Here is a 12045-nt window from a genome sequence, read left to right on the forward strand (position 1 = left end):
GAGGAAGAAAGGATTAAAGGAGCATACTGGCACACCAGTCAGTATTCTCCGGGAATAAAAGACCCACACCGTCCTCTTTCCCCGGATTAAGGACAAGGTGGTAACATCATTTTCTCCCATCCTACCTGTCGAGAGCGTGCCCTCTCCACGCCACGAGGCGAACAAGATGGACGCCCCTCTCCCTCACACCAGAGGAGTCAGGTGGCTCGACTCTGCGGCTGCGGGTTGAAGATCTCGGGCACAGACACACACCAGGTCTGTTCGTCCTGCCTCGGGCTGGAACACGCCCGAGGCGCTATCGACAACCCCGGCTCGTGCGGACATTGTGTCCGCTTCACCGTAAAGAGCCTCTGCCGACGGTTAGCACGACAAGCTAGCCTGTCGGAACAGGACCCCCCCATGTCCACGGATCCGCCGACCGGCAGTCAAGACACGGGAGAGTGAACCCCTCTCCGTGTCAGTCTGGGGCTCATTATCTGCGATGGCTACAGAACCGGAATCCCGCGCCCTGGCAGGCCGGGACCCGGTGACGGCAAGACACCGGCTTTACCAAGCCGGGTCTCCCGGTTAGACCTCACCATGGTCTCACCCGCGGAGCAGGTCCTCGAGCTGGGCTACGAGGAGGACGAAGAAGAGGACGCATTGGCGTTCCTCCTGTCCGAGTCAGATGAACAGGAAGAGGACACCTTCATTACATTACATTGCATTTAGCTGACGCTTTTATCCAAAGCGACTTACAATAAGTACATTCGACCAGGAAGACACAACCTTGAAGAAAACAGAATCATATAAGAACATCAGGTTTCAAAGAGCCAATCGTTTCAAGTCCTTCATGTCATCGGCCCAGGCTGCGAAGCCTGGAGCGAGGGCTGCTCTCCCGGGCGATAGCACACCAGCTTCGCCCGGTCTGAGCATGGACCTGCAGGCCGTGTGTAAACGCGCTGCGGCCAGACTCAACGTCCCGTGGCCTGAAATGGCCAAGGAGACCTCCAGGTCCCGCTACGAGGGAAAACATCTTCCCCAAGCAGCGGGGAAAAAGAGGCAACTCCTTCCAGTCTTCCCGGAGATGTTGGATGAGGTGTCGGTCTCGTGGAGAGACCGGCCCTTCAGCAACAAGGTCCCAATCCAGTGTGCCTCCTCCCTAGACTGTGACGGAATGGAGAAGCTCAGCCTGCTCCGCATACCGCCCATGGAACCGCTGGTAGCGGCCCACCTCCTACCGAAGGTGGGCCCGTCACCGAGCAGAAACCCCACGCTGCCAGCAAAGTCGGACCGTTTTCAGTCCACAATGACTGAAAAGTCCTACAAAGCTGCAGCGTTGTCCGCCAGGGCCCTGAATGTGTCCTCGCTGCTAACCGCATACCAAGCGGAGCTCTGCGAGGACCTGTCGGGTAACCCGGGGGCAGCCACTCTGGACGAGATGGCAGCAGTCACGGACATTTGTCTCCGTGTCCAACGCTGCGCCGTCCAGGCCACGGGTAAGGCAATGGGGATCATGGTGGTGCAGGAAAGAGCGAGATGGCTCAACCTCACCAACCTCCCAGACCGGGAAAATGAGGATGTGCTGGATATGCCCATCGTTCCCGAGGGAATTTTCGGCTCCGCTCTCGCCTCCATGCAAAGGAGGTGTGAGATGAAGAAGAAGGAGGACGAGGCACTCCACCTCTGCCTCCCTCGGAGGGTCCAGCCGCTGCCTTCGCAGCAGCAGTCCTTCGCCCAAGCTGCCTCGAACTCTGCTCGGTTTAAAGCACCAGATAATCAGAGGTCGCAGCCCGCCCCGAGTCCCCAGCCCAGGCTGGAGACAAGGGCAAGCTGGCCTAGAAAATCTCCGGTTCCGGCTGCAGCTCAGGCGCAGCCAACCCAGAATTTCGGCCAGCAGTCGAGGAAGAAGAAGCGAGCGGCGTGACAACCCCTCCTTTTCCCCTCTGTGACAGAGCTGGAAGTTCATTCCCCAGCTCTGATTGTGTTCCCGCCGCCTCGAGAGATGCCTCAAAACCATCCTCAAGTCCGCACAAACACATGTCACACATTGGTTGATTTTTTTGTTATAAAACATTTGCCGCTGACGCATCCAGGCTTCAGGTCGAGGGCACAGCTCAAAAAAATGAAAAGAAAATCAATAAAGCCAATAAACAGCCCGTCAATTGTTCCCCTTCTGAGAGCAGCTACGGCATCTCTCAAAAGGCGGATTACTGGCGGGTCTGTGAAGGCACCACCGCCACGCGCACGCGCAGTGCCAGCTGGGGCTTTAAGGGCACCACCGTCACGCGCATGCGCAGTGCCGGCTGGGGCTGTGAAGGCACCACCGTCACACGCATGTGCAGTGCCGGCTGGGGTTGTGAAGGCACCACCGCCACACGCATGCGCAGTGTCGGTGGGGATTGTCGAAATAGGGCACCACAGTGCTCAGACACTGGAGGGCCCCATAACACAACAAATAGAGACTCAGAGGGGAAGAGACGTGACATCTCAGCTGGCTCTAAGGAGCATACAGCGGGAGATACTCACGACATCTGCTTGGGTTTCTCAAGACAGTTACACACTATCTGTATTCACAAGCCCAGAGAGAGTCAACCCATATTCTAGAAAGGAGGGTTTTATCTATAATGCCCGCCGAGCGGAGTCAGATTACGCAGACAAATGTCCTCGTAAAACAGCTGCTCAGCATGGGTCTCATAATAAAACTAAACCCCGCGCGCCACGGCGTGCGGAGAGTATTGGTTATTATGAAATGCGTAGTGGCATGACACCCGACTTTTCTAGTACGGGGCGCGCCTACGGGTGCTGTCCTTTGACGGAAGGTGGTCACCACGTACGCATATCTGACAGGCTGATAGGGTATTTACGAAGGTCGCCCGGTAAGGGGTCTCTGGAGCAGAGACCTCCAGCGGGCGCAAGTAAATCACCCGGAGCTTTTAGCGGTGTTCCCCACCCTAAAACGCTTTCTGCCTTCTCTCAGAGGACACCATGTCCTCGTGAGGACAGACAACACGACTACAGTATCGTGTATGAACCGCCAAGGGAGGTTGCGTTGTCTCCAGTCACACACACTGACACACAAACTGATCCCTTGGAGCGGCAGACGTCTCCTCTCTCTGAGAGCGACACAGGTACCGGGAGTTATGCACCTCGGGACAGAACTACTGTCCAGAGGTGCACCACTCTATGCAGACTGGACTCCACATCCAAGGATCGGGAGTCCGCTGTGGGTGCGTTACGGCGGAGCCGCGTTAAATCTGTTCGCATAAAGAGAAAATGCTCAATGACAGCTGTTCTCTTTAATGCACGATTTAAACGCACTGTTAGGCGGGGACGCACTCGTACACGATTGACCTCCGGGTCTTCTGTACGCGTTCCCACCCCTGGCTCTGATACCCCCAACTCTGGCTAGAGTGAAGGAGCAAAGCCACACACTTATCCTGATGGTTCTGCCCTAGCCCGCAACGTACGGGCTGGCGGAGATATATCAGCTGTTGTGCGGGCAGCCATGGCAGCCCCCACTACGCAGGGACAGATTGTCTCATGCGGGGGGGGGGATGAGATCCTTCACCCACGCCCAGAGCGCGGGGCACTATGGGCCTGACTCGTGAGTGGTACAATCTGAATACAGTGGGACTCCCTCAGAAGGTGATAAACACTATCCAGAGTGCGAGAGCTTCCTCCACCAGGTCTCTTTACGACTGTAAGTGGAGGGTGTTTGAGGAGTGGTGCCTTCAAGAAGGACACATCTCTTTTCAATGTCCTGTCCGGGTGTTTTATCATTTCTACAGGACTTGATCGATAAACACAGAGCTTTCTCCACGATCAAGGTGTACCTGGCTGCTATTGCTGCATGCCATGTGGGCTTTGAGGGTAAGACGGCTAGCGAACATCCTTTGGTTTGCCGTTTTATGAAGGGAGCTCGCAGGCTCCTCCCTGTCTCCAGGTCACTGGTGCCCTTATGGGACTTGGCAGTGGTTTTAAATGGGCTCAGAATGACCCCATTTGAACCCCTGGAAGGAGCTGACATGAAACATCTGTCACTCAAGACAGTGCTGTTACTGGCCCTGGCATCCGCCAAGCGGGTCAGTGATATCCATGCACTGTCTGTACATCCCTCATGCACTCAGTTCGCCCCAGGGCAAACGAGAGTGTTGTTGAAGCCCAACCCTGCCTTTACACCAAAGGTGGTTGGTTCGTGTACCCCAATTGACATTGAGGCATTTCCTCCGCCGCTGGTTTCCTCCGGGGAGCAGCGGCAGGATCTGTTGTGTCCAGTCCGGGCTTTACACACACATATATGGACAGATCAAAAGAGCTTCGTCTTAATGACCAACTCTTTGTGTCCTGGGCTAACCCTCACAAGGGTAAGCCTGTTACTAAACAACGGCTCTCCCACTGGATTGTGGAGGCAATTGCTTTGGCCTATACGAGTCAGAATTTGCAAGCACCTTCGGGTCTGCGGGCTCACTCGACTCGGGGTCTGGCTACATCCTGGGCTTTGTTCAAGGGTGTTTCCATCCAAGACATCTGTGCAGCGGCGAGCTGGCTCACTTTTGTCCGCTTTTACAGGCTAGACGTCTCCGCTCCAAGTGTGGCCCGAGCAGTGCTGGGCACCTTGTTGAGTCGGGACTCTACCTGTTAAGTTCTGGTTGATCGGTGATTTTCGAGATAAGCTCGTCTGGTAATACGGAAGCTACAATATCCCATAGTGAGACATCGAACGGAGTGTTATGAATGAGAACTATAGGTTACTTACGTAACCCCAACCTAAGAGTAACATGAAGTGAGATGTCTCACCAGACGGCCCTCCTTGCTATGGTGAAGCGAGAAGAGGTGCTTATTTTGAATGACGCATGCGTCGTGGCGCAGGCTACTTATAGGGGGTGATTTCCCCTGACGTTGACGTCAAGATCACCAGCCAATCAGGATTGGCGTAATGAGATTGATGCTTCTGTTTGCTCCACGATGAGGCGCATCCCATAGTGAGACATCTCACTTCATGTTACTCTGAGATCTGGGGTTACGTAAGTAACCTATAGTTTTAATAACATCTTGTTTGTCTAGCTTCAGGTTCATATTGAACATACAGACATGTGAAATTGATCTTATTATCCCAAAGAAAATAACTGGATGAGTGTATTTCCTACAATGAATTATAGAAAGACCATGAGTAGACTGAAATCCATTGAGTTTGACAAATAGGACAGATATAGATCATAAAACATAATTGTATTAATACATTTCAGTCATGTTTCATCATACCAAGGTGCATACAGTACTGTTTGGAAACTGGAAATGTCAAGTTTTTTTATTTGCAGATTTAAATTTGATCAAAAGTTAATTTAATTGGGTGTTTTTAACACAATTGACTGATAGTCTCTCTATACCACGCACACAGATACCCCCAACATGTTATTCAATAAACAGCCCACTTCCCTTAGTCACACATCTGTTGTGACAGAGTATGAAGCTAATTACCACCAGCCTACTGCTTATAAGAAGGTTTGAAGATCATTAGCTGAAAAATATCCATACACACAAATTAATTACAAACGTTTGTGTTCACACGCAAGCATACAGCCACATGACCATACTCATCTTTATGTGCACACACACACACACACACACACACACACACACACACACACACACACACACACACACACACACACACACACACACACACACACACACACACACACACACACACACACACACACACACACACACACACACACACACACACACACACACACACACACACACACACACACACACACACACACACACACACACACACACACACACACACACACACACACACACACACATACATTATAACACACACTATATAATACACCAATACGGTTCCCCCTGTCTGCGTGTTTGTTTAAGAGACTGGTGGTTGGTTAATGTTCCAATTAGGAGCTGGCTGAGGATCGTTAAGAAGATGAATTGCTCTCTCACACCTTACAGACCCAAGAGCGGGGAAAAAAGAGAGAGAGGGAGACTATTGGATCACGTCCTTACAGTATGCCTCGAATGGTGCCACTCTCTCTAAATTGTTTCCAGGACTCAAGACAATTGATTTTTATATCATGTGTCGACAGTACAAAAATAAATTAAGGATTTATCAAACATCCTGTGGCAGTGATGCGTCTAATATAAACTAACAAAAGATTAAACTAAATTAGCCACATCTCCTTTTCATAATTTTCTCTCTCTGACTTCCTCTCTTCCTTCCTACTGGCGGCTGTCCTTTTTTCCTCTATTGTACAAATAAAACTATCCACTGGACTGTCAATGGAGAGTTCGAGACATATCAGTACTCATCCACATTTCATTTCCACCTAAATGTCATCCACATAGTATCTGACCTTAAAGCCTCGCTCTACCACATGCAGTGCACTTGTTACCGTTTGCTATAATAAATGACATCACGTCCACGGCACAGCCTTGATTCTGACCATAAAAGTAAATGCAATTTGAAATATGTAGTGCTCAAATGCAATTCTAGCAGAGTATGTGCTGCTTGGAGCTTGGTCCCCTGGATTTTCTGAATAAAATCCTTAATTCTCCATCTGACATTTAATGTTGACAATTTGACATCAGCTTGGGCTATTTGGGTTGGGTAGATTTATGCGAATGACAGAGACAGAAAAGAGCTAGCCGCTTGTACAGTAAATTGTGGCAGGGCTGTAAGACATGGTGTAGTTTCACTGAGATGAAAGTACAATCAATTATCTTCTGTTTATCTCGCGAGCGTAACATTACGTACGGTAAGATCTATCATGAGTTGCATACTTATCTGAATAAAGCTGATTAATAGGTGTATATAATAGGTATATATAATTGGGATTGAAGCATCTGAACTGATTACATGGCTCAGATCAACATACATTTCATTAATGTGTCCACTGTTTATTATGTCATTCAACATGTGCTTCTTTCTGAATTTCAAGATAAAAACATGTGTTGAAGTCCGTCAAAATAAGTCATTAAATGTGTGTCAATATATGCAAATATTTTGTCGTTTGGATTTCAATAATCTTAAAACGTGAAGCAGCTTAACATACAGTAGCTCAGAATTATTAGCCCATTGACAGTTCACTACAGTTTCTAATGATCTGTACTCTGTGTGTGTGGCTGTGTGTGCCTTTGAATGCATGTGTGGTTATCTTTCACAGGCTCCCTCAATGTGCTTCTGAGAGTGAGAAGCATTGCCTCTGTGGACTCGGTGGTCTGGTCGAAGTCTGGTCACCAGGGCCCGGACTGGAGGAGAGCGTTCTTTGACATCAGCCCCAGTGGACCCTTTCAGGTAAAAACTTTTCTTCCCAACAACAATATGGCAGTAAAGACATGTCTTGTACTTGGCAGTATAATGGAGCAGTATAATGCTTAAGTTTTGGGAAAATACTGAATGTGCTCTTCCAATATCAGAGTAGCGCATGACAGGATGTATGATTACCTAGAAGAGCGTCAGGACACATGATGATATGATCTATGTGACAACGATTAACATGATGATTCAGCCTCTATGGAGATAGACATATGACTGTCATGTGTATTGCTTACGTGGGCCTTAGTAAGCACTGAACTAAGCACAGAATACTGCTTTGAACCGGTATTCTGCATCTGGCTGAATAACACCCTCTCTTGTATATAAGCATGGTAAGGACACTGTTCTGGGAACTAGTTGTCCCATGCAGCTCTGTGTGTGATGACTAATAAATACAGGATAATAAATACATGTATCCTGATATTGAAGCTCAAGCCAGTGACGAGTGATATTTTCATAACATTGAGGAATAAGTCTGTCATTAAAAAAAATGCGTAGAACAGCATAGGGATGGTTACCTACTATAAGAGGTTGTGTTTCTTACAGCTGTAACGCTCTCTCCACACTTGCACCCACACTAAGCTGCTGACATGTGCTTAAAGGGATGACCTGGTCAACTGTTGAGAGTCGAGTACTGTTTGCTAGATGTTGAAAGACCTCACCCGCTGAATTAGAATAACCCTCCAGCTCTCGCCTCTTGACAGTACATTTCTACCACGTGGAGACAGCATTGTCAGGTCTGCTAAGACTTGCTCTAAGTAAAATAAGAAAGAAAAATGGAATAACACACTTTTTTGTTCCCTGTAATCCTCTCTCACATCTGAAACATTTCATTTGTGTCTTTCCCCAAGGCCTCCACTGCAGCCTAGATATATCAGGGCAGTGGCGGCTGGTGGAAAATATTTTTGGTGGGGCTGTTGATATAGTGAGTAAAACGTTTTTTTTTTGGGAGAAATTACCCCTTAAATTAGGACTTCTGGTGATGTAATGGCGCGTTTCCAGTGCAGCGCGGAGCTCGCTTTAAGCGTGCAGAGCCGTGCGGCGCCCGTTTTTGGTTGCGTTTCCACTTAGCCTAGTACCGGCTAGCGGGTCCTAATTCACAGTTTTTCTGGCCCCATCAAATCGTGGTTCTAGGGCCAGGAACAACCAGGCTGAGTCGGGCTGAGTATGCTAAACTAGAGAGAATCGCTGGCAAGAGGGCTACAACTACAACAAGTTGAACATATTTGACCGTGATTTAATTGTAATACATGTTTCAAAATGATGCCGAAATAACAACATACTGATACCGGTTAGTAAAAACCATGAATTAACGCTTTGACAAGTCTGCAGATAGACGGCAGGCGAAAAACCCTTTTAAAATGCGTGTTTTCTAAATGGAGCTTGGCTAAGCTAACGTTATGCTCTGACCGTCCACACTCACAACAACGGCCTATACAGACATAAATAAACCAGCGACTGTATTCTCCATGACACAGACAGTCTGTGGTTTGTACTTGTTTAACTTTTGTCTAGTTTCTGAACAGATCGTATCTGTCCCTGGCTGTTTGAAGAGCAAGCATGGGAAACAAAAGACAGCATTTACCTGTTTGCATCCAGCTAGCCATGCCTTTCTGGTGTACCAGCTACGTGAGAAGCCTCGTTGATACGTTTTGTCTTTTTCACGAGCTTGCTGCGATATATACAAATCGGGTTGGTTCGGTCCAAGGTCTTTAAGCAACAGTTTATCTCCCAAACTTCTCCTTTCGAAAGGATTGGAGAGTAGCTCTTGCACGGAATTGGGTGCGGACCGAAGTCCGGCGACTCCACCTGCACCCGAAGCCATTCTCATCCAACTACTGCGTCACCTTGGTCACTCATGAGTCTAAAAAACAACTCACGTCAACGCACGTAAGCAACGTGACCAAAATATTTGACGGCGCTGATTGGCTGAAATTATGTTTCGGCGGCACAGTTTACTATTGAGACTTTTGCAACGTGCTGGTTGCTGCTGTTTGGCTCGGGGCCTCCTTGCACGGCGCCCGGTAATGATAAACTAATGCCACGGGCAAGGCCAGGCAGGAAACATGTGACTGATCAGTAACTTTAGACATCGTAACACAATTTTAAACGAGATTTTATTGTAGATTATACATTTTACTGATACCAATTGTATGATATTTACCTTGTTCATTAAAAATAAAAATATAAAATATATATATTTTTTAAATGTTTTTTTTTTTAAATATTGTTTTTTAATTTAATATTTTTGTATGTGGGAAGAAGTGGGGCGGCGCCCCTAGCGCCCCTATGGGCCGGCCGCCACTGTATCAGGGTTTATACTCTGGTGGCTTTTGAGAATCAAGGGAATTGTAAAATAATTTAAAACTTTGCTTGAATTTTTATACATTTTTTAGAAGAAACTGTCTCTCCACATGACATTTAAAGTTCCAAAGAACCAGGGAAAGTCATCAAATTCAGACTTTATTTTAAGACCCCTGAGCTATTGACTATACAGTAATGTCAGAGTTACCAGATATATAAAATATATATATTTTCCTTTTCTTGGTAGAGGCATAAAGTAATACATTTAAGTTGTTCACATCGGAGTGGTGGAAAGGTTAGATCAAGAACTCAAGCTCTCTGTTGGCAGGCAACTGAGTCTCAGGAAGGAAGCAATGAGAGAGTTTGCCCACTGGAATCAATAGTATCACATTCTTATATATCAAGCCACACAAATGTATGACAATAGTATAACCAATGAAGTCAATGTAAAATATGAAGAATATATATCAAACCCAGTCTTTTAAATGAGAGTCTTGGGTGCTTTTTTCTTTTATTAAATAAATGTTGGTACAACATTTTGACATTTTAGTACTGAGGGAGGTATTGATAAATGAGGGCCTTTGACTGAACATTCAGCACCAAGCCTATCTATATAACCAGAGGATTATTCGCTTCTCCAAGAATGTGCTGATCTCAGGGTGGAGAACAAGGTTTCACACCGATTAGACCCATTGGCATTTGTAGATACACATCAAAAAGAATATGACAAATAAAAATGTGTAAATAAATCAGGTAAGCCAAATTAAATGTACTTTTCTACTCCAAGTCATTACAAATTGAAACAACACAATTTCAAAAGCCCTAACATTGTTATGTTTACCATTTTCTTAGAGATGTGAACGTTTCCAAGCTCAAACAGGGTGTTCGATTGCATAACAAGACTAGAAGTGTAATTACAGCATCAAGTGACAACATCAGCAATGATCCCTGTCGTTTCCACTTTGAGAGATATTGAGTTTTAAAGTGAAGAGGAAAAGAGAGCAAAGGTATCAGATCGGTACTCTGAATCGACCAATACCCTGAGTCTGTATCAGAATCCCTATTAGCATAGAGACAGTCAGATCAGTGCATATAGTATTTTTGGGGAGTGTAGGTCATTTTATAAGAGTCCATTTTCAGATTTGACATTCCTTGCGTTTTTCTATGATTTCAGTTTGAATGCACAGGTGCATCATGGGAACCAATGTACTGCAATAATATTTATATTACAATACAAAGAGCTTACACCTGCGCACATTCCTAGACTGCCATGTTTAATTTGCTGATACAAGAATATTTACTTACTGAAGTTGCTTCTAGGTTTTTAAGTATTTACAAACCGATGTGAACCAGGTCTCCTATCTAAATTCTTATACAATGTGTGGGATAAAACCTTCCTGAACTACAATATTTACATGCAAGTTTATCAGAGGTTTAAGTCCACTATACAGTTTCAGTCAATTGTGGGAGAACATGGGTTGGGAGACATAACAGAGCCAGCGCCTGTGTTTGAGCACTGTCTGTTGACACATCATTGAAGTCCCTCTGGCTCTATGGCAGCTGCACTTGCAGTAAGCTCTCTCCTGTTGGGATGTGGCCGAGTAAACTTTATGACTCAGTCTTTCTTTCTGACTGTAAACTATGCTTCCTCTCACTCATTTCCCACCTTTTTTTTCAAACTCACCATGTCTCTTTGTAATTGTGTGTTTATTTATGTGTGCCTCAGCAAGTTTACAACCCATCAGAGAGGGGGAAAAAAGTGTGGGCAAAAAATGATGATGGGTTTGGTTTTGCGTGCCTCTGTCCTCCGGTGTGTGTTTCTCAATACCTCTCTGTTTTCTGTTTTGGTCTCTTTATCACTGCGTCTCTTTCTCTCTTGCCCTGTGGTGGGACAGGCTGACCATTTGGGTCGATACTTCGCCTGTTTTGCCTCACATAGTCCCTGTCTCAAGGCTGATTACTAATGGCTCTAAAATCAACAAACCCAGCAAAGAGAGTCCTCCACTGTTCATACAATCACCCCGAAACACACACCTCTTCTGTCCATATATCTGTGTTTAAGATTTTACACACAAACACATTTACATACACAAACACTGAGTTACATCCACAAAAATGCACACATACAGACAACTCTTTTTGTAAACACAGACACACACACCCACATACACACAAACTAGTCTCCTATCCCCTGCAGCAATTAGCTATGACAGGTCAATTAACAGGCATATTTATGAGCAGGGGATGCCTGCTAGTTGTGTTGTAATGATTCCAGATACTCTCTGTACGTGCATGCGGGAAATTGAATCCATGATGAATGTGGGCTGAAGGCCTTCGCTAGGGGCTGCATTTGCTCTTCATTAACTATGCCTCTGCAACACCATGTTTCTTTCACCATTAAAGGGGAAATTAAGTCTGAA

The 12045-nt window shown here is 46.4% G+C and overlaps 1 protein-coding gene across 2 annotated transcripts in view; it reads left to right on the forward strand.

The window, feature by feature from the left end:
* Nucleotides 1-12045, forward strand: part of LOC117439749 (MAM domain-containing glycosylphosphatidylinositol anchor protein 1) — an 85048-nt gene that overhangs the window by 49235 nt on the left and 23768 nt on the right. For both annotated transcript variants that reach the window (XM_034075790.2, XM_034075808.2), the window contains exon 12: nt 7170-7300. In XM_034075790.2, the coding sequence (XP_033931681.2) occupies nt 7170-7300 (131 nt within the window). The remainder of the gene's footprint in view (nt 1-7169; nt 7301-12045) is intronic.

This window comes from Pseudochaenichthys georgianus, chromosome 3, assembly GCF_902827115.2.
Source record: "Pseudochaenichthys georgianus chromosome 3, fPseGeo1.2, whole genome shotgun sequence".
NCBI lineage: Eukaryota > Metazoa > Chordata > Actinopteri > Perciformes > Channichthyidae > Pseudochaenichthys > Pseudochaenichthys georgianus.